Source organism: Malurus melanocephalus, unplaced genomic scaffold (assembly GCF_030028575.1).
Source record: "Malurus melanocephalus ecotype Western Australia unplaced genomic scaffold, MMel_1.1 scaffold_198, whole genome shotgun sequence".
Lineage (NCBI taxonomy): Eukaryota > Metazoa > Chordata > Aves > Passeriformes > Maluridae > Malurus > Malurus melanocephalus.
In genome coordinates this window covers 312,020-336,748 of record NW_026623430.1, presented here as the reverse complement: position 1 = coordinate 336,748, position 24,729 = coordinate 312,020, and the positions used below count along the sequence as shown (strand labels likewise).

General features: G+C 35.3%; 1 protein-coding gene across 4 annotated transcripts in view; it reads right to left on the bottom strand.

Annotated features, from left to right (window-relative positions):
• CNTLN (centlein) overlaps positions 1 to 24,729 on the bottom strand; it is a 180,488-nt gene that overhangs the window by 76,544 nt on the left and 79,215 nt on the right. For 3 of the 4 annotated variants that reach the window (XM_057373456.1, XM_057373457.1, XM_057373459.1), the window contains 2 exons: positions 23,364 to 23,489; positions 18,451 to 18,572 (listed from right to left, as the gene is read on the bottom strand). In XM_057373456.1, coding sequence (XP_057229439.1) covers positions 18,451 to 18,572; positions 23,364 to 23,489 — 248 coding nt within the window. The remainder of the gene's footprint in view (positions 1 to 18,450; positions 18,573 to 23,363; positions 23,490 to 24,729) is intronic. The other variant, XM_057373458.1, reaches the window with a different exon arrangement.

Below are 24,729 nucleotides of genomic sequence, written 5' to 3'. Positions count from 1 at the left end.
TTTTTTTTTGTTTTTAAAATCATAGCACATATTTCAGGTGGGTTTCAGCTACAATACCATTCTTAACAGTCTCCAAACATTTCTGTACTGCTTGTTCTAGTATTAGGGGTTGGAGATTTTTTTGACCAGTTGCTTCATTTTTATGCAGTTTCCTTTCTGGAAAGAGACTATCCCATGGCCCATTGACTTGGTCCACTCTCTTCTGAYAGTATTTAAAATAATTTAAACAAACAAAAATAATCACATAAACCAAATACAAGCCTTCCCTCTTTGCCTAGCAAAGTTACAGAACAAATCATCCTGGAAATGATGTCCAGTCACCTAACAGACAAAGTGATCAAACACAACTAGCATAGACTTACTAAGGAAAAACCTACCTTTACTAAACCTCACTGCATCTGTAAGAGAAAAGGAAAAGCAGGYAAGAGCATATACCTTGAATTTGGCAAGGTATTTGAGATGGTCTCTCATCTCCTTATTGCTAAAGAGTTGAGATCTGAATTGAAAATTGGATAAGGTGTCCRGAAAATTGGCTGGACTGTTAGGTTGAAGGGGTGATGATCTGTCATGTGGAGTACAATTGGGAACTAGCAATTATAAGCATTCCTCAGGGATACATTACAAAGCCAATACTGTTTACTATCTTTATTAACAACCTCAAAGATGTGCTAGAGTGCCTCACAGCAAGTTCACAAATGATGCAACACTGAGGGAAGCAACTGAGGGCTAAGTAGAGGGCTGGAACACCTTTCACAGAGATTTCAKAGGAAGGAAAAAAAAAAAGGCTGATGGGAACTTTATGAAGTTCACTTAAGGCAAAGTTATTAGAATAACTTCTTGAAAGAGGACATGCTAGAAGACTAATTTGCTCAAGAGCAGCTTTGTAGAAAAAAAATTATGTCCTTTGGACCAATAATGTCAAACATTAGCAGTGACATGCCTTTGTGGTGAAGGCTATGACATGCTGGCTGGCAAGAGTCAGTCAATTCACAGAACTGATTCTATTTAGCACTTCAGAGATGGCATGTGCCGCTCTTGTTTTAGGCTCCTCCAAGAAAGACACTGACCTAAGTAGATTAAATCCAGCAAGGGGGTACCACAATGGCCAGAGTTTAGGCATATATTTTATGACAGGATGAAAGATAAACATCCACTACCAACACTCTCTTCCTTCTATCCTTAGAGGGATTCCTTTACTGCAGGACCATTCTTGATACAAGAGGACATAATCATATCAGCTGGAAAGCAGGTCTCACATTTCATTCTTGTCTCAAGAGACTCAATTTATCCTGGTGAGCTGTCCTTTCTCAAGAGTTATGCTCTTTGTGGMCAACCATATAAAATGCCTTATATATAGAAAATCATACATGTTACATGACAACAAACTGAATAATCTGCATGTCACTGGGAGGACTGCTCCCTACACCCGGAGTTCAATTTTCTTAATCCTGGGAAGCTGACACAGATATAACCTCCCTTTCTGAACCAAGTACTGTTGTCCTATCCTATCATCTATACTAATTAGTTAGCTGCTTTCTTATATTATTTCTAACATCTGAATCCTGATAATCTTGTGTTCACTAATTTTTTTAAGTTTTGAACACAAATATTAGGCTGATCAAGGCCAATATGTTTGCATTGAGCAAATTTCTAAGTGTTTTACTGATTTGGAACCAGATACTATACTGATTTCTACTTATACTTTTTTTTTTAATCTGAAAAAAGACATCATAAAACAAAACATTTAAACTACTCTAGCTAGAACTTGTACAAAATCAATAAATAAAAGCACCTGTATATGCATTATAACAAGAAATACACATCCAGTCCAGTTCTCTAAAATTAACCACAAAAGCGCTGTAGCCTGTACTCTTTGCTACAAGAGTGGTCTTCCTGAAGAGCACAGCTCTTTGCAGAACCTCTATAATTGCTACATTTCTCGAGAACAGTGAGTGAAAAGGATCAGCTGGAAGAAGTACCACAGAAGGTTCAAGTAAGAACTTTCAAAGCAAGAAGAAGGGACTCTGAGGAACTCAAGAAGAAGTCACAGAAAAGTGCTGAAGTATAATTCAACACTGAAAGAAAATACTTACGCTGAAAGAACACAGCGCAAAAAGCAGGGATGAAAGAAAATACTTACTTTCTAGTCTTTCATTCACACCATTATCTCCCTCACTGTCTCAAACAGATATGCCAACTAAATAGGTAAGAATTTATTTATTTTTCTGAATTTCTCCCTCCCTCTACCTCAAGAAATAATGAGTCTGAAGATAAATAATTTCATGAGTTTTTTCACCTGAAAGTGAAACTCCAACAGAATTTTAAGTTATTCACATATAATTGTTTTACATAGCAGATTAGGTATCTGAAGAGACTGGTGATCCAGCTCCACAGATTCTAGTAACATGAGATGCTTCCCTCATTTACTGAGGGTAAAAGAATCCTTCAACTCAAAGGATTAAAAAWAAGTTCTACATGGGGCAATGAAGAATACTAACCTACTGGAACTATAGAGTCAGAACAACAATGTCAAGTTTCAGGTTCATGAGCAGGAGGTTCCAACACCATTTTAGCAGATCAAGCTAATATTTGCTGTAATTATCTTAAGCATATCCTCACTGGATTTACTGCATCGCTTTTTGCATCGTTCACTTTCAATTGACACATCAAACAATGGAAAGAAGAAGTGTACCAGGTTTTGATCCTAAGTGAAAGGGGATTTCTCTGAACACTGAAAAACTTGAGTTTGATTTAGCAAGTGCTGAGCAAAGGGAACCATGTTTATTTCATCTGAAACAAAGGCACAAACTGAGGCTGAGAGATGGAATCTTTTAAGGTATTTCAATGGTGGAAAACTAGTTTCTATCTAAAGTGTTCCTAAGCTGATTAAAGATTTAAGGCATGGAAATTGAAATTAAACCTTTGAATATTGCTATTTGTCTTCTCAGTCTTTTGACAGCAGAAACACTGAGAGTTGACGAAGTTTCAAGACTAGGCAAGAAATGCCTTATGTTAATATCCATTTAGCTGTGTTTATACAACTTTTCTTTATTTTAGGATTTTTTTTATGGATTTCACATTTTACAATTATTTCAAAAACTTTTGGCACCTGATATCAAATATCTTTTTCTCCTAACAAGTCCAGTAGTTACTAAATGAAGTGGCAGAAATTATAAGTTTATATTGCAGGTTAAGTAACTTTCCTACTTCCAGTTATAGTACTAAGTGACACAAGTATTTGAGGACAACTTTTTTTCCCAGGAGGGAAATTCAGCAGAAAGTATATTAAGGAACTGCAGGAGAAGCATAAACCTACAAAAATTTGGAAACAGGAAATGGTCTGCTTTTGCAAGAAGTAACATCAAACACAGAGGGTGCTTTCAGTTTACCCTTTCACAAGCCTCCTAATGACAACKTATCAGGAGACAAGCAGAGTGCTTCTCTTCTTCATACTATGTATCTTTCTGCTTGATCAAGGAAATAAATGCAGTGTATGAAATTTATAAATCAGCATTTTTTTGAGGAAAACAAATTTTCTGTCTTTTTTAAAAYTGAAATTTTAAAATTCTCTGGTTGCATGGCTGTATTTAAGTTTTTGTGCTATTTCTGTCAGCATCTCATRAACACAATCTCACCATTATGTCTACTAAACAATATTAAAACTCCTCAAACTTCTACGCATTTTAAGTTCATTTGGAGATGAAACCCCTGCACAAATGGAAGAATGTCCTGCTTGTAGGTACCCAAGTGTTGCTAAGCAAACCTTAAACAACGTCACAAAACCACTGAGGTTCTACATTGAAATACATACAGCAATGCAGAACTCTGAACAGTCTATGGCTATCACAACAGGAAAACAGAAAACTTTTCTCTGGAAAAACGTTTGTTGTCTAGACTCAGAGAAGTTAAGCCTCTGAACTATAATTCAAGAATGAACAGTGGGATTTGAATACAATGAAAATATGCAGGTCAAGAGAAAAGACAGAGCATCCTAAGTGTGAGTATTAATTGATCACTTCCACCTCATAAATTCACATCTTCACACTTTTTGTCTTGGCAAAGTCAAAGGCTACTACTGCATTTGTCTCTGTCACATTTCTGCTCTGCATTCGATCTATTATTAAATTCAACTTTTAAACAGGAAAGTTCCTGGGATATAATTCAATAGACAGATGCCAGATATAAACTTTGCACAAGTGTTTAGCAAATATTATGAACTATTTTGACAACTTACACAATTTTTTTTCATATGGGGAGTAGGGTAAAATGTGCAGAGTGTTGAAAAGCTAGAATTTTCTAAATAAGCTCTTATTCATTAATAAATTGATTGAAAAAAAAAATAGAAATAAAACCTAACTAAATTTGAATGTGTTTTAAAAGCAATATAAAAATTGTTCAGAATTGTCTCTGTAAATTCACACAAAGCACCTTCTAGCTGTATACATAAATAATGTCTGGCAAAGGAAATTCATTACCAGGAAAATATATCAACAACTCAGATCAAAAGATAGTAAGTAACCACTGAGTTTAACTTTTCTAAAGTTTCTTTAAACTCTAAATCTGAACTCAAATTTGCAATGATAATACTAACACAGTGAGCCACTTCTAAAAACTTGCAATGTTTTGCAATTAGCACTTGGCCTGTATCTGGATGCATTTTTTTCATAGGTTTATTTTGATCACCATGGTTTRGTTTTTTAAACAGAAAAGGTATAAAACACTTTCAAATCCTATCAAACAATTCTTTTCTCATTGCACTGCGGGAGTATTTACAGTCCTGATTACTTTATAATCAAGGTTTAGAGAGTCCTAAAGAAGACTGCATAACTGGAAAACGTACCCTGAAAATTTACAGTACCATACCACATTTGCCAATAATGAAAGTTACGTGCTATGAGTGACAGACATGACTGCWATTTTTAATTTTAGGAGTACACTAATCCTATGTCTGTTCTACTAGATGAACTGAAAATGGTCTTTGAAAAAACTGTTCAGCTCCCACATAGACTTCTTGGCTTTTAAAAAGATAGGAAAAAAAAAGATTGGTTTTGCAGTGTAGTTGAAAGAGTAATAAAAACTAGCAGACTGAAAAAGGTCCAGAATTTATGACTTCTTCCAGAAAAAATGTCTTGCTCTTATTTACACTCACATTGTATTTTGTAGCAGCTTTGCCAAGTTTAAATGATAGCCCATCAGATGAGAGAAAAATGACTTAAAGCCATACAAAACCTAGAAACCAGTGTACTGCTTTTCAGCTTTATGCATGCCTGAAACTGCTTGATGGCCTTGAGTCTGCTGCAAAAAGAGGTTATGCTGSTTGTAAGTATATCTGGTAGATTTTATTCTGGTTCTTCAGTGAGTCTTTGTCAACAATAAGCATCTTCTTATCTACTTCCAAAACTAGCTGACCTTCTGATAATGTAATCTACTTGGAAGTATTTTTAAAGATTGCTCTGTTGACAAGAAACAAGGCAGCAGCCGTCCTAGATGTCTTAGACTAGGCTGACAGAGAACAACTTCCAACTGAGTCCTTGATATAAGAAGAATCAGCACCCTAAATCAGCAAGAATCTACCAGCATTTCCTAGAAGACAATCAGAATCTTCTAATATGGCAGGTCAGAATTCTAATCAAGTGTTTTTACATCTTGAAAACAACCTCAAAATCCTTTGTTTACTACAAATAATTTCATAAAAAAAGGTAATTCTTCTTACTTGTAACACATACAGAAAACRCACCATCAGGAGCAGAAAAGCGTGCAGCATCTTTGATGTATGAATGCTTCCATTCTATTCCCCAACAATGATAGCAACAGTCTCAGTTGGCAGTATTAAAACAAGGATATTCAGAAATCAAAAGAGATCAAATCTATTCAGATAATAGTTTGTGGTGGTATTGCATGCATTTTTCCAGGTACTGATCTTGACACACAACTACAAAATCTGCAGTTTGCAGTATCATATAATATTCTGGACTCTTATTTTTCRTAATGTAATACTTTTGATTACTCCTCCATTTTTTAGTTATTTTTAATACTACCATTTGGAATATAGGAAGAGGTAGTGTATTAAAAATTGTGCTATAAAATCAGTTATGCTAAAAGAATTAATTCCCATTTCTTTTAGATTATAGCTAGGCATCAGCAAGAATTTTTTTGTAGCAGTTGCTTACTTATCAAGTTACTAGAATAGGAGAAATGCTCCCACCATCTGCATGTAAGCAGAGCTTCTGCAAAATACACCTCCTTGCTAGAACAAAATATCCTAGTACTCATCATTTTTAATTGTCAGCAGTTCTAAAGATACCATCAGGAGCCCTCACACAGCTCCAAATCTAAGGTACATACACACATGCGCACTTGGGCCTCGATGCATTAAAGAAAAGGTAATTTAGAAAGACAGTCTGAACTACAGCATAAACTTTCTCTCTGCACTTAGGAGTTTAAAGGGCTCCTTCCCTATAGAGTTGCTGACCCTGGGTTAACCCATTGCCAGAAGACTCTAGTTAGTCCTCTAGCAAACAATTGCCTCCTGAGTAATTCACATCCCGTTAGTCAGCCATTGCACATCAGCAGCTTTCAGCATTCACAGGTAAGACAAGCTGGAGACTTCTATACTCCCCTGCATAAAGATAAAAGGAATTAAGAGAGCGGGCTCATGGCAGTCTAAAATAAACATCCAAACAAACAATAAGACATTTTTCCCATTTGTCCCAGGGAATTTTATCTGGAAAATAAAACCATGCAGAGAATCTAATTTCTAATAGAGCTGAATACATAAGATGGAATAACCCACTGAGGAAACCGACTCCTTCCCAAGGATTACATGTTGTAAAGACTGCAGCAGGATGGCTCTTTGGAGAAATAAGCACAACCAACCACAATCTCCTAATGCATATTGTTGCTGGTGTGGACAGATACCGCRGGGCTAGTCCAGGAGCTGCTGCAGTCAGGGAAGCCTTCCTCTGAGTCCATGAGGTTAACTATTGCCTTTTCAAATGTTTTCCTCCAGGGTCATGGAAGACTGCTAAAGACTGGAAAGCCAAATTAAGAAGAAAATCAGTGAGAAAAGGATTGCTAAGAAAGCTTTGCATGCTCTTTATCACAGTCCTTAAAATGGGACAGCAGCATTGTTTATACCACGACCAAAACAGTAAATTTTAGACACCAGGTCAACATAGCGTCAACAAATCTTTTTCTTATCCAAAGCTTAAGTTAAATAGACTAATAATCCTTGCAAGGAAAACAGGACAGCAGAAGCAGCTGGCTTCTTCCACTCAGAACAGAAAGGTGCTTGAGAAGAAAGACAGCACATCAACACAGAAACATCTAGGTAAGCAAAGCTGAATTGTACTTTCTGTTCTTTAGTCTTAAGAAGGGTAAAAATTCTGCTCAGTAAAACTAAAAAGAACCAGTATGCACATAACGCATACTTTTCTAAAAGACCCATACAGAAAATATTGGAAGGAGTTGTCATAAATTAGGTCTGATATGTCATAATRCAAACCTTTATTTTAAATTTCTACTATTCCAAAATTATTTCAAGTGAGGAGAACCGAGCCAGGCAAAAACTTCATCCAACTTTTACAGCGAAATACTACTCTGACAGAAATTTGTCACTTTGTTCCTACAGCATTATGATTCAAGTACATTTGCCTGCAGTAAGTGCAAAATATGCTCGTTTCATGGGTATGTATATTTATGTGTCAACTGACAGCCTTGGGAACTGAGAGCAAACCTGGGAGCAGGTGTTTGATATCGTCTGTGCGAGAGMGCAAAAGCCATTACATATGTCTGGGGATAACTGCCAAGGTAAGAGCAAAGCAAAAAGTACAAGCATTATTCCCATTTTGTGATCATTCACACTATCCAGATTGATTTACTGGAATTCCTTTACAGGAAAAAGACTGTAAACTTACAGTTTACACTAACAAATGTATAGTCTTAATTAACCAAGGAAATGAAGTATTTGACTACCTAGAGTCTTTGAGATATCTATCTTACTCATGCATTCACTTCCCAGAAATATGTCTTTATCATTCTTGTTTCCCAATTCAGTCACTCATAGGATGGATGAAAATTGCAGGAAGAGATATCCGTTGGTGCTAAGTAAAGTCTGTCTGATTTACAACCCACATTCAGGAGAAAAAAAAAGGATAAAAGCAACTCCCCCCTCAACCGACCAATGCCTGTTCACATAACAAAAAAGTGAATAGTGTCATAGTTGTCAAGAGTGAGTTTTTAGATATATTTCAAATTAATCGTCACTTCAAAGCCGAAGAAGCACCAGTGACTGTGATAGTTTCACCATGCAGTATAACCTTTAGTTTGCAAAAGGATTGTAGAAACCCATGCCTAACATTTTATCTACCACTTGGTAATCTTTTAGTTTCACTGCAGCACAAAATCCATCTTATTTATCTAGAGGCATTTAAAGAAAACCTGAATGCTACATTGTGTGAATTACATTTATTATTTCAATTGCAGTTTTTCCTTTAAAATAAGACGATCAGAACAGCCACATAAATGGTGTTTACCTGCCGTTCAACCTCAAGGGCCAAGACTGGCATACCACTGTCATCCACATAAATCAGAGAAGCTAACAGTACAAGGCTACATCCTCCATTATATGAATATCAAGAGAATTTTGTTGTTGTAGCAGTCCTCCTACCTTTATATAAACCTCATATGAACACACTTAAATCTCTTGCCTACAGCCTGCTGTTAGTATGGAGTTCGTTTCCAATAATGCAAAGTAAAGATGCAAATAAATTTCTTAATTTATTTCTTCCAATGAAATATTTGGGGTTTAGGGTAATTTTGATGATTCCATATTTATTCTCATATGATTATCCTTTAAAAAAGCAAATAAAACAATACTTCTTAGAAAATGCATTCTGAATTGGTTAGAAATTAGAAAAATATCCAAAAGCATTAACATAGGTTAAACTTTTGCATGTATATGTATATTCTGCCTCACGCAACAAAAGAGAGCTAAACTGTTAATGACAAAGATCATGCTGGGCCAYAATGAACATCCACTTAGCACCACATCTGACTTTCTAGAATTACAGAAAGGTACACTTTAGGAAAGAGTTCAAAAGATAAAGCAAGAGAACATAAACTATGTTAGTTAACTTTCATTGTAAAATATTACTTGCACTCTTTGAAATAAATGGCTCTTCATTTATGCAAAATTCAGTTGTTAAAGTTCCTTATGGTATTATCAAAGCTGAGATCCATGGAATCACAAAAATTTGTGATTTCCTTTCCAAAATCAGTACAATTAAAGGAAAGTGCAAAAATAGCACTGTATACTAAATTTATCTTGCCAGAAAAAATTTCTGCTAAAATTCCAGGCACTGCTACCTTTATCAGAATTCCCAGAACTTCAAGGCAGATACTGTAGAGAAACCTGCTTTCATTACTCACTCCTTATTCTCTTAATATAGCAGTCTGACATGTCACTAGCAATTAGCATGCTTTGGTGCTACGGATTGTAGGTTCACAGGCTTCTTCTATGAATATTTGATACAGTTTAACATGACACACTTAGTACTTCTATATTTTTATACATGCATACATATCTGTAGACTAATAAATCAGATGTTTCCATCTAAATGCTGAAGACCTTTTGTCTAGGCCAGACAGATATGAAAAAGACAGCTCTGGTAAGCAGGCAGTGTGCTTACCAACAATACAACAAATCATTTCTAAACCAAATAATCTAAGAATCACTCTGACCTAACAGCAAATCAAGCAATACAATAGCTCTGTGCAAGCAATACAAAGGGAAGCTAACAGAGAGTCCTTACCTTCCTTCACCATCTCTCTTCTATCCTTGTCTCTGACAATGCCCAAATTTTATCATTAATGCAACTTTAATTCTGCCTGTCTCTGCTTCTGTATTATGAAAAAAAAAAACCATTCAGCAGCATGACTGCATGTTTTCAATATGACACAAGTCCATCATATATGAGAAGGTACTGAAGTACAAATCTCAGCAGACATGAAAAGTCTGATTAAATATGAAGGAACAAAGGACAAACACTAACCCAGCTGTTATWAAAAAACCACTAAGTCCTGAAATTTGTTTGTTAGGTAGGATGCAGGAAATCTGGTGGACACAGGTAAGAAATGTTCCAGAGACAAGCTAAACAATTAAAAGCATTAAACTCATCACCTCTGACAGATCCCACTCACTGTAAAACAGCTGACATAGGGTCTTGTGAAAATGCTACTGGAATCTTGCTAGGAAAAAAAACTTATTTTCTTCACAAAGAGGACCATTTAGTTAATCATGTAAAAGCCCCTCCATGAGTTCATGTGGCATTTACAGTTATGACTTCGGTTCTTTAAAATATCTTTTAGAAACCCTACCCTGCAATACACCAAATGCTGCTGGCTTCTTACATTTTAAATTATTTGCAATGTACTCTTTCACATTCTCACACTTGAGCCTGACCATCATTTTCACTGACCAGTGCTCAGTTCAGCCAGTAAGCACGCACTTTGTCAAAACCCTCAGAAGAGTCACAACACTAGCTGCAGAACTTAGGCTGCAATTGCATTCTGTAAAATGAAAAGTGGTATTTCATATTTTTATCTATCCAAAACCTAAGCAAACACATACACACTATCGCTTTAACTATATATACCTTTGTACTATAAAATTACTAATTGCAGAAGGAAGTAAACAAAGGCTCAGACCTATTAGATTTGAGTAATTTGCAGTAAGATGTCTGCTACGTCCCAGTATTCCTAAAACAGAGAACYAGAAAGATTACTTTACAGAGAAAAAACATAAGGCAGAAGGGCTATATGCTGTAGGTGATGCTTTTTAACAYTGACGTAGCATGAATTTACTTTTAATTAATCTGGTACATGATGTATCTATTGAGTGTAAAAAAGGAAAAAACTACTGTGTGGTATTTGGATGTTGCACAAAACACCACCGATTTAAAAAAGTATTTMGTGAGCAGGTATTTCCTACAGCCTGAGACAGTCAAGACTATCAAAACTGCATTATTTCAGGGTTTCAGGATAAAAAAGGAGGGGGATAAGAAAGGCACATTCAAGAAGCAGAGGAACTAATAAAGCCTAGATTTGTGTTTCTTATTGCCAGCATTCCAGCACACTTAATTTAGATTTCCTCCATCATGCCCATTCTGACAACTAGAAAAGGTACCAAGCATCACATGGTGTTGCTGGTACTAAGATAGGCTCCTGTCAACTGCTTGGTCATATACCAGTATGCCAGCTACACAACAGATGCTTTGACTCTACGGTAATAAGGAAAGGAGAAACTATGAGGTCTTCTTTTCATAAAAAAGAARAAAAAAAGCAAGTGTATCAGAAACATTTAGTAAATAGCTGCTATAGCAGAGGAAGGACACTATCAAGCTTGTAGAGATTCCACACACTTTAAGACTCAGAGGATGTTTCCTATAATGGATGACATGCACAACTACATAGCACTCATACAGATAACAAATTTCCAGTGAACTGCGAAAATGATGATTTACATCATCATGTCTAATGTTGAAGAACATTCCAAGTCAAATAATTAAATACTGCGGGTAACTATTACAAGAACTTCTACAAAAAATTCAGAATGAAAGACATTAAAAAAAAAATAAAGACATTGTAAGTATTGCACAGTATTTCCAATTAGAGTTCCAAAGCCTGTACCTAAAGGCCAAAGGGGCAAGGTATCTTTATGCTCCAACAAATTAGGTTTTGACACAGAAATGCCAAAGCAGTTTAAATTAGTCAGTTAGCAATTAAGCAGCACCTCATCCCAGTTGGATGTGCTAGGAAGCAGTTCTATGGACTGGGATCTGGTAGTCCTTCTGGACAACAAGCTGTCTATGAACCAGCAGTTTGTCCTGGTGGCCAAGAAGGCCAGTGGTGTCCTGGGGTACATTAGGAAGAGAACTGCCAGCAGGTCACCGGGGTGATCCTGCCCCTCTACTCAGCCCTAGGGAGGCACATCTGAAGTGCTGTGTCCAGTTCTGGGCTCCTCAGGACAAAAGAGACATGGGGCTTCTGGAGTGGGACCAGTGGAGGGCTAAATACACAATTAAGGGACAGAAGCATCTCTGGTGCAAGGAAAGACTGGTGGTGCTGGGCCTGCTCAGCCCCAAGAAGAGACAGTTGACAAGGGATCTCCTCAACTTCTGCCAGTATCTGATGGGAGGGTGTCAGATGATGCTACTAGGCTCTTAGCAATGTGACATGATGAGGCAACAGGCAGAAACTGATGCACAGAAGATCCAGCTGAACATGATGAAGAACTTTACCGTGCAGGTGACTGTGAACTGGCACAGATTGCTCAGAAAGGTAGTGGGATCTCTCTGACTGGGAATATTCAAGAGCCATCTGGATACAATCCTGTGCAATGTGCTCTAGGGTGAACCTGCTTGAGCAGGGACCTTGGACCAGATGACTCACTGTGGTCCCTTCCAAGTCTACTCATTTTGTGATTCATTGATTTMAGGGGGAATACTGGAAAACKCAAGAAAAATATACAAATAGAGCATTGAGCAAACCCTGAATAATCCCAATTTACTGATTATAATATTCTATTCATATAGCTTGGGATAGTAATAATATAGAGATAATTCCTTTTATATGCACAAATGGCTAAAATTTATACATCATTCATGGAAAGAATGCAACCCATGACCCTGAAACATTAACTGCAAATACAAGTACATGCTTTACTAATCAAAATGTCAAAAAAAAGGTAGCAAGGTATTCCACATCAACACTCTCCAAAAATTAACTCTTACATTGGGCATTCTGAACTTCACAAAAATAGACAACTTCATTTATTTTTTAAAAGAAATACTAAAACTTGAGTCCTAAACCTTACATTTTTTATGTGTTAATGTCCAATTTGAAAGGTGTTTGTTTAATGCTTACATGAAAGTCATAGGAAACCTTGCCTGGGTTGAGAACAACACTTTCTAAAAGAAAGGACCTGGCAGAAAGCAACGGCTGAAATAAAGTATTTCCACCAGTTTCAACAGGATTTGGAATTAGGCACCATCAGAACAAGTGACTTCCTAAGTAACATTCATTTTTCCTGACTTGAAACAGATTTCGTTACTTACACACAGTATGTTTACAGTGTGCTAATGTTGGTGATGACAACTTTGGAGCCTAGGACCTTCATCAATGGGGTCTCCCTGGCTTTACCCTATACTGTATTTATTATCCATTTATTTTCAGATCAATGTACATGCATATTAAAGACATTTTACATCAATGCTCTACACTTCAGAAGATCGGAGATAAAATCTTTCTTACAGATCAAATATATAAGCAAGCAACAACAAATAATCCTATTTTCCGAACACTCAATTTTTGGCCTAGTCAGAGAAAAAATTATACATATTTTAAGCTGAAACTGTTTAAACCAAAATAAAATCCCTACATAGACACTTTTCTTTAAGCAATGCTGCATTGGTTTTCATTTATGTATATTCTACACCAACTTAAGATAGCAATCAATACCATCTATCGAAATAAGTGCATTCACAAAAAAAGGTAAGTGATTTTACTGCTTGTAAAATTACACATGTAAGTAACTGGTATAACTCCACCGATCGTAGCTTTTATCCACAGAGTTTAAAAGAGAATAGATGTAATATAATGAAGCCCTATCCACAGATCTAAAAAGTACAATAAATTTAGTACTGACTTTCTAAAGAATATGAAATCAGATCCTGAAATAGTGACCAGCTTCAACAAATTAAAGGCCATCATTACTAGAGAAAAACAGCTATAAACCCTGCAGTTATGTATTCATTTCTTCCTTACTTCAACGAACAGTAAGTGACACTGCCCATAAGGAGCAAACAGCACCTATGCCCACAAGAGGTATTCAACCTAATGAACACAATGCTGCACTGCCTTCTTACGAAGTACTTACTATGTGGAATTTTATGAACCCATTTTGTCTTATAAATTCTGTATTTTGAAGAGCTCAACTGTTTGCTCATGCCACCTCACCACAGTCCAGTCAAGGTCAATGAGCTGCAACATACCAGACATAAGGGTGTTTCCATAAATGTGACTGCACACTGAACTCAAAAAAAGCAGTCCAACAGTACCAACCTTCAGGGTCTGCACGATACATAAGCAATCACTCCTGTATGGCTTTGTGTGAAAAATGAGGCTTATGTTATTGCTCTTGAGTTACTGTAGCCTGTGGTGAATCTGTTCATTAGTGATGGAAGGAGAATTACATGTATGCAATTATACATATGGCAAGGAAGTGTTCTTTACTACATAAAAATAAAAAAAAGAAAACCAAAAAAATAATTGCACGTGGTAATTTGTTGTTACAGCCCCTCAAAACAGCAAACAAAGATATGACAACAAAGTGACAATAACAGGCATACAATTTTAACTGGAAGATATAAGAATACTCCATGTAACACAGCTACTGGCAATATTGTCTATAATACACCAAGGGACCTTACGGTCAACACAAGGACTTATATAGTACAAAACAATTTGCTGCTGTTGAAATTCTGTGATAGCAGCCTTCATGGTACTGCCACAAAATGGGTTTACATTGTGACCCATCGGGAAAACACATTTTCTTTAATGCTGACAAAAACAAAGTCTGAATAAAACTTTCTATGATGTCTTGATTCTTAAATTAATACAAAAAATCATCATGACTTACAGAAAGTGTTAAATAGCAGCAAAGGGCTAATTATACCATACTAACTTCCTTTTGTCTAGTATAAAAGGACATTTTTTTACTTTGCCTGGCTGAGTGTAATAGCCTATGAATTATGAGATCAAAGCAGCAAACTGTATGTTTTCTAAAGTAAGAGTTTCCTTCACCAAGTTTTACACTTAGTACAGCTGAAAGAGCTGTGTGAAGGGATCAGCACTAAACCCAAAGGACAGGCTGTGCACAGCAAGAAAGAGAGCAACTCCCTCGTGCTTTTTGCAGGTCACTACCAAGGACCATGTTAGCAGATCCACACCAGACCCTTAACAGGCAGCTCTGCTGCTACCAGTAATTAGCTTGGACAGCTCTGGCTCCAGGAGTAGCAGCAAGGCTACACCATAATGAGCTCAGCTGGGATTAGCAGGACAGGGCAGGGAACCAAGAGAGCTGAGGCATTCTGCATTGCGTATGTATCACAGAGATCAAACAAGGATGGCTGGCTAGGTTATCCCCTCACCACCTCATTCCAAAAATGAAGCACGGCAGTGTGTAAAATACAGGCTAATGAAGAGCGACACCTCCAACAGATGAGAGCCACATTAATTAACACAATCCCTAGATCATGGAATACAGTTTCTGTTAGTTCTAGCAAACTTGTAACTTGTCACTGATTTAAGGGGGAGAGAGAAGGAAGAAGAAAAAAAAAAGAGCTGATGTTTTCCTTTTCTGCTTTCAGTAGTAGATGTTTTTATACCAGTTTTGCAAGGAATTCCTCTCATATGGCCTGTAAAATATTTCAGAAAAAACTAATAGGTTTCCTTACTTAAACACCATTTAAGAAATAAACTCACTTCTCAATCAAAAGCTTTTTGTGCTCCCTTTTAAAAAAAGCCATTTCATTCCACACTGCATCAGGATCTACTTGACAAAGCTGACAGAAGTCTGTATGCTGACATCTGCTTTTACTGCTTTCAAGCCTGTTTATGAGTAAAAAAAGGTTGTTTGTTTTCAAATATCTACATGTTTTAGGACAACCAGAATAAAAACATCCTTTTTTTTCAGAAAATACAAATTTCCAAGTAGAACATCCAGTTAATCTAAATTTTGTATGAGGCATACATTCTGAGGCATGAAACCTTAACTGTGGTAAGAAAGAGAAGTTCAATCACATAGTTTCAGACAGATATTAGGCTAGTATGACACCATGCCTCCCAGGTGACATGCGGCAGAATACTGTCACCCACATTCTGTCAACATTACTTAAAATACTGGCATGGGAAATAAGAGGTTAAAACCATCACACAATCTCTTGAAAATAAAAGGAGAGCAATCAGGTCCCCTAATGACCCAGCAAGCCAATCTGAAAGTTGCAACTAATGCCCGCGCTAAATCAAACTGTTGTTTTAGGGTTTAATAAAAGAATTAACTATCTATGGACAAGATCATTAATCATTAATAATCAGTATTAAGATAAAGCATATTGACTTTTGAAGCACAGAAAAATAAAATAAAAATATTTAACCATTTTTCTGTAATTAAAATATTTTTCTATGTTTTAATAATGCCAAAGATAAAACTGTAYTAAAAAACAGTTAAAAATATTAAAACTTTATTAAATGGATTTTAAACTCTGTAATCTAAATTCCTACTGGGGATTGAAATAAACTCTTAGAGAATGTGGTAACCTCCTGAGGCCCCCATCATCTTTGCAATCACGTACATCAGTGCAAGTTGTATGTATASTGACTGGTGGATTAGGTCCCACCAGCTGCCATCTCAATAACAGAYACTAATCTATGAAGAATAAGGAGAATGGGGTCCTCCATCACTTACAGAGGATCTGAAATGCCACATAAGCACCCAATACTGAGTTCTTAACGTACAATTCATATTACAGCAGCACTATGTAGCTTTTTGAGATACCAAAATAACAGAATCTTATTGTTAGAGACTGCTTTTATTTGTGTCTTGTCTACTTCCCTTTGTTTAAGAGTATTAAAAATGAAAAWCAGACCTCTTATGGTGGTTCTATTCTGATGATAAAAATTATCAAAACCCACTTATTTTCAGATCATCTTACATAGAGATGAAAAAAATCAAACRACTAAGTGAAGATTTAGAATAATATTTTCCTGAATACCTACTTTCCCCAAATACATTCCTGCCATAACACAAGCTGRTGTCATTTAATTTAAACAGAATCAGATGTCACCTTTGTCTCCATCCCTTTTCTTTCACTTTTTTTTTTCAGCTATCAGAACCAGAACATCCAGTGCTTCACTGTATATCAAGTTTGAGATTTCACTGTCTTTATCTAGTTCAATTCTTTTATCTTTTTAGCCTTTGTGTCTCAGTGGACATGAACACCTGTTCGCTATAGACATAGAATGAAATAATTTCATTAAATGTAGTAACTTTCATCCCTTAGTCACTTCCAGATTGCATTAAATTTAAAACACTGAACTAGAGGAAAAAAAAAATTCCACATTTTTCCTAAATAAATAATATTTTTTATTATAATTTAAACAAATCTATTTTTCATTATGTTTCGGTATTTTTAAAAATGCTCCTGTGCTACCACCAATGCCTGTAGCAATTTGGTACTTTACCGTTGTTTACATACACTTTTATTTTTCCTTTTTAAAAGACTAACCACTTCTAAGTAAATGCTACTATTTCAAAGCAATGCAAATCTACTAAGATAGGCCGTAGCATTACTTATACATGAGGGAGAGTTTATCATTCGCAGTAGGATGCTTTATGTCACCCCAGACTCTGAACAGCTACCAGTTTTGCAGCATTTTCTGTGACTCTTTGTTCAGAAAGAGTTGCAAAGAATGTGTCAAGGTTAGTCAGTATTGTGCTAACTGCAAAAAAAAATTTTGGCAAAAGACACATGTGCTCATTGAGCTGTAGGTGCATACTAAAGCCCTGTGCTAAATCCACAACAAGAAAATACTTTCTTGAAACAGGTGCTGAAAAAAAAGCATTATTTGATAACTGGAATAGCAAGAAATGTTTTCATACCTCCAATTACATCTGTTTATGAAAAATTCTKCCTGCTAAGGACTTAAAAAGAAAATAATTTCTGCATAAAATTTTCACTGTTCTGTATAGAACCTAAGGGAGATTGATTGATATATAGAATGTTCATTATGCAAATTTTATGTGGCAAAGCTTTTCTTCTTTCCATTAATAAAGATATATTACTGCATTTTTTGGTAAAATTATGAAAAATCATTTAAAAAAAAAAGTTTAACAGATGAAAATACCCTGCTTTCATGTACATATTTTTCCCCTATTTGGAAGGAGATTTTAGCTTTAGTTAATATTGGAATCACTAAATGTTAAAGAGAATATGACTTCTATATTTTAATGAATAAAATATTTTTAATAGTATTTGAAACATAATAAGCTATTGTTGTGCTACAGAAAATTAAAAACACACACAGTCAACAAAATAATTTAGTGAGGAATTAGACAAACATAAGTAAGCAGCTCCAGCAAACCTTTGTCCAGTACTCAGACWAACAATTAGATCCTAAATAAGTTAAGGTGTCAGCTCAATTTATTTCTTTTACGTTTAAATTTTTCTCATATAGGTGTAAGCCATGTATTCTTCTTTAACAAAGGATAGTCTTGATCACCATATAGTAGCTCCATCCTTCAAATCAAACTCTCTTTTGAATACCTGTGCATTACTTCTAATACAGATTTCTTGTGTAAGGAAAATGTTTTTAATGAGCTTTGTAACTTACCTGCTATCACCCTCTTCCCACTGCTTTAATTGCTCTTTTAGTGCTCTGTAGTTGGTCTGTAACATCTGCAGCCTCTCTTCATGTCTTCCATAGGCTGCTCTTAGCTCATAAGATTCTCGAGACTATGATATCAGAAAAACAAAATTAGAGTTGGACAAAGTGTAAGAGACAAAGTTCACATGAAACAAAAGTTCTCTTTTAGCAGCTACTAAGAGACTTAGAAATTTAAATAGAAAGAGCAGGAACCACAGACCTTGAGGTCAAAGTTTTCTTATTACCAAAATTTGAAAATATTTGCTGAATTAGCAATTCACTTAAATATGATTTACATGCTGCTAAAATTTTGAAAAAAATTACTACCAAAACATCAGCTTTCATCTGGTGAATAYATTGGCCTAATTCATTTAAAAACATGGGAGACTGAAAAAGGGTTGTTGGCATTGTCTTTTTATAGAAATTACTTTTCTATTCTTTTTGCCAATGAAAAACTGATCTAAATATTTTCAAGGGAAATACTGGCCATGTAAAAKAAAAAAATTAATTGCTTCAGGATTTCCTCACATATTGTTTCTGTAAAAATATATGCACCTGCAACACCCCGACTCTGTCCTCTAGTAATGCAGCAAAGAAGAAATAAAAACAACTTTTACAATAGCTTTTATATAATAGAAACCATACAGAAAAAATGTACAGAACAGGAAGTAAAATACACTTTGATTTATATTACAGGATAACAACATGTAAGTTTCAAAATGGACTTTTATAAATGACAACATAGTGCTCTGGAAAAAAAATTAACAGTAWAAGAAGATTTTCGCAGCATAAAGCAAGTCAGACTCTGGCATACACMAGTAAAGAATTCACTCGCAAAGAATTCATTATGCTATAGCAAAATCTGCCATCAGAGCTTCATTTTCAGTTCAATGGGAGTTCTGCTTGTAGAGCAATTACAGAACTAACTAAATCACAAYTCTTTATCTGCAAGTATTTACTGCTTTTATACAAGAGGGCTTTTCAGCATTAGTCAGTATATAATATAGACCAATAGTCRGAGGTGTTAACAATAAAAATTAAATCCCACTATAAAAACATGGCAAGCATTTCTAGAGTACTGCTAACTACGAAGTACCTAAACTTCAGCTTGACTTTATCAAATGTAGCCCAGCTTTCATGATGCACAAAGTTGAAAAATACCARCTAAAATTTCAAATAGCATCACACAGAAAATTCCAGAAGTTTTCTGGAAGTGACCCAGGCAACACAAACAGAAGATTTAGGAACACAAASAGGTCCAAAGTAACCCTACCATTAAACAGCTTCTCAAAGTGATGGTGGTAGTTTTTTTCAGAAACAACCTCTAAACAAAATACATTTATAAATTTAGAACTGTTTAAAAAGTACTTTTGACTGTTTTTAAGTGACTCATGTAAATATCACAATGACATTAAAAGCAATTACATAAATAGCAATATAAATCCTAGACTAACAATATAGATAGAGATATTTACCAAGCTTTGCTTGGCACTACAAGAGGAAATTTTCATAAGAATCCAATTATAGATGCTGTATTTTCAAGAGAAGTTCATGAAACAACTGTTCTGAGATTGTTTGATATTGCTAGCAAAAACTGGTCAAGTCTGGCAGGGTACTGGAAAACAACATCTTCAGCATAAATCCTCAGAAGCTTATTAGTGTCAGTGCCCTTTCAGAGATGCAACCAGCTGTAGAATTTGGCCTTTCCTATTTATGAATCTACATTTTTCATTATTGCTTACCTGTTCTATTATCCATTCTGTTACAGTTATTGCCTCCTCTTATCACTTGCTCTGCTCTTGCAGAAATAGAAATTAGACAATTAACTGCCCTCATCACTCTCTCTATTGAATTAAGCACTTCATGACTTTAAATATACACTGAAATTTAGATAATCTGTTAGATCCGTCTCTGACTGAATTATGTTACATTCAAAAACTAAATTGTCTTGTAAACAGTTTTCCATATATTTACAGAAGTAGGACAGAACAACCATCTCTAGCAGGGCTCGACCTCCAGATTATTCTACAGCTGTACATTGTCCCTACAGTACTTCCCATGCAATAATGAAAACAGTAACACCAAGCACAATCGCAGGAGGAAAAGCCCAACTGCCTGTGGGAAAAAAGCCTTTTTAATGGTTTTTTTTTTTTTGGCAGGCAGCTCAGACAATGTGAAAGATTCTAACAAATAATTCAAATTTTAGTTGAAATTGACCTCTTACATTAAAAACAAAATTTAGAAAATGACACTAATTAAATTATTTGACTACTATTCTTAGGCTTACAAGAACTGAGGCACCTAATCACTACAAAAACAGCTTCTTTCACAGCTACATAGATAAACCACAATATTAATTTATTTTCAGCATTCAAACACTATACATGGAACAGGACTAGCTCCTCTTGGTTTTGACATCCCGCCAGTTAAAGCCGGGATTATCTCCTCTAGGCTACAASAAGAGCAATACAGGAGAAGATGGACTTTAAACAGCCAAAATTTTACCCACTTCTTAAAGACCAACAGTARACTGAATAACTTATAGTTTGGAGCATTCTAAGTAGTAGCTTGATAATTCATTTAAAACCAAAAAAATACTTTAATTTATTTTGATGTTCTCTTCTATAAACAAGGGTGCAATCAGGCATGTTCTGTTACTTTTTAGTATGTCCAGAAACAAAGCCAATTCTGTATAAAAATGCTGAATTTATATAATCACCCCATTTATATTAGCAACAAAGATAGTTAGAGCCAAGTTTTCTTCTTCAGAAATGAGTCAGCTGAGAGAACTGGAAAAACCTATGAACTGGGCCTTGACCTTTTCTGCACCTTTGTAATACTGACTCAGGCATTCCTGTTCCTGAAAACCCCACAAATAGAGCTGTTCTTTTTTTATTATTACTGTTATCATTTTTTCCAAAGAACTAATGTATAAAGTCACAATTCCATGCTCCAGATATTCATCATCAGTATGTGTATTGCAAGAGCAACCATTGTTCTGAGCAAGGGCATTTCAAGTAATCATATAGTCAACATTTTGTTTGAAGAAGCAACAATCAAGGACCCATTTTGAAAATGTTGGTCAAATTCATTTTTCTTTGTGGCAAACAGTCCCTGAGAGAAGGCCAATATGAAGAAATCACAGAATAGCAACACAAATATTTGATGTTAACTCTATGACAGCTYAGTTCGTTGTCATGGTGGCAGTAGCCTCATTGAAAGTAGTTCTACAACAATGTTGATTATGTTGACCTGGGCCTCTATGGCTTCCTTTCAACACATTAAAGCATTTGCAAAAGAAGCCAAGTAGATTTCAAGAGAAAATACAAGGAGTTCATGTGTTCAGTTTCAAGGGGAGATTAGAATYTAGCCTTTAAAGATATCATGGATGTCTATGATAGAGATCCCACAACTGCAACATCACGAAGCTGCACAGATTTCTAAATTATACCTTAAGATTAAAAAGAAGATAAGTAAAGACAGTATCATGAATGCTACAAATTATTATATGAGGTTATGCAGGAAGAGTTCTTCTCTACCAGCTTCCCTTCACTCCTCTTCCAGAAGAAATGTGGAGCTCTCCATCTTTTAAGGCRACAACCATACACACTGCCATGTGAGTTTGGCTGCAGGGCAAAGGGCAAAGCAGCTGCAGGCCACAGTTCCAAAATAATCTAGCATCAGTGTCTGGCAGGCCATGTAAGAGTAACAAACAGGAAGCCTCACAAAGGCCAGTTCTCAGGTTTAGCTGGTGGAACATGCCTTAGATTTTTCAACAGCAAGAAAAAAATAATTTTCTGTCTCCCAGGAGCAAGACGACCTAGAAGACTGAATTTGAAATCTTTCCTGTTTGTATACTCTAGAAAGTGTATACTCTAATCTTTCCTGTTTGTATACTCTATATGTGTTAGGACAACGTATTAAACTCTCTCAAGTATATGAACGGTGCCATGTGCTAAAATATAACTCCCATTTACAGTTTTTTCTAAAACTGACTTATCACTGTGGTTGATGGASCTCCCAAATTTTTTCATTTTCCTAATATTTATCACAACATGTACAATATAACTAGTTCTACTTTAGGCTACACATACTTGAAAACATCTTTCAAATTCCTTAACTTAATAAAGATAAGCAAGGAAAACAGGAAAGAAGRAGAAGAAAGAGAAGGAGAAGAGGGAGGAGAGGATGAATTTTAAATGTTTAAGAAAATTTGACTCAGGGTATGGGTTTTGCATTCTGAGATGCAATTTTAAACCAATAGTTTGTTCAAAAGGTACTATATTTCTGTAGTAAAATACCAAACCAACAAAAAAAGAGCTATAAAATTATGTGAAACAGGGACAAAATGAGAAATTGTAAAACACACTCAATTAAGATTTTCTGTGAAGGGGTGGAGCAAGGGGGATTGTTATTAGGTATTTTAAACAACATTTATTAGAACAGCAACTAACTGAGCCATAACRTCTATGATTTCTAGGGGTCAATTGTTTCAAGCAACTGATTTCAGCATTTTAAAATATGAACTTATTGTACAGAAAAAAAATTCTTTGTACTTTCAGTGTTTGTACTTTCTGATTTACTTCAAATGAACACATCTATTTCTCAGAATATATATTCTCAAATACGAACTTTGAAAATATATTTAACAAGTACATGTTATTGATGACAGCTCAATTAAGCTTTCACAGGACCGCAGGATTACTCATACAGCAAAGCRAAAAGGTAAATTAAAGGAGAGTGCTCTGTATTATCGTCAGTTATTGTCCACAGCAATATGTGTATTTATAATTTTTAAAATGTCTGTGTGTTTTGGCATATCTTTATCTATGCAAGCTTATAGCTAGCAGGCTTTTTATTTATTTTTATTTAATGTTCACCTTTAGCTGTAATGTCTTCTCTAAGTTTTCAATCTTCCTTTCAGCTATTTTAATCTTCCTTAGCTCCTCTGACTCTCTAAAAGAGCTCTTTGGGGACAGAGACCTTGAACGTTTCACAGGTGGTTCCTGGAGAATAAAACAAGGACATGGTTGAACTAGTTGGAACACCGGATTATGAAAGACATGCAGAATTAAAGAAGAAGTAATTTTGAATACTAATAATGAATTATAAAAAAAAAAAATCTGCATGGAATACCAGAGAAATAACAAGCAGAATTACCACAGCGCTACCACTAAAGGTTTCTCTGTGACTCGTTAATGAGAATATTCATTTACATTTACATTGTTTCTTTCAGAATAATGATGTCCCATTAGGGAAGACTAAAGGGTTATAGACTCAGAAATGCAAGAAACCTCATTACAAAGGAGGGGATAGAGGCTGGTCTAATTGCTCTATAAGGGTCCAAGGTTACACTTGATAGGACAACCAGAAACAAGAGGGAAAGGATTTTTTTCCCTTTGAAATAGTTTAACACACTGTGAAGTTGAAGGAACAATATGCTTGAGGAATATAAATACAACAGACAGTAGATCTTATACCATAATGACCATATGGTCATTAACTATAATGTGACTAACTAGAGACAAGAATATGTGTTTATATTATGTACAGCTTCATATAGCAATCTGGAGAAAGAGTATGTGAAAGTAACACTTAAACTGGGCAGCTTTCTTGTTCAYTCTGTCATATGTCCTTATGGCAAAGAAAGAAAGACCTCATAAAATTAGACTTTCAGATTTTCTGAATAACTTTGGTTAAGAACAGTGAAATACTAACACACGCCTAATGCCAATAAAGTGAAATACTACTACACCAATGCATAAATTCAAATAAAAACTTMAGATAAATTGTGATTATTGTTGTTGTATTTTGCCCCTTTCATTGTGGAATAACTAATGTACAAAAAAGGAATTAAGGATAAATTCTTCAATACTGTATAGATAAATACTTTCATCATTCCATTAAATTAATTTTGAAGAATATTTTAACTAGCAACTGACATTTTTTTTCTTTGACCACTACCATCCAGCATAAAACATTTACAAGACATCATATACCACAATTCCATTTTAAATAGTATGGGTTTCCAAAAAGGAGAAAAAAAAAGTATCATGAAATATCAGAAAAYGGCAATATCTCATATATATATTTACATTTGTGAATGTAAATCTTGTCAGTATGGTTTTGTCATTTGGTTTCAGGATTCTTTTGCTTCTGAAACACACTTGAGAGACTAAAGAAAGCCCAACAAACAATCAAGCAATTTTTTAAAAAAATCCCATCATTTCAACCCCACCAAAAAAA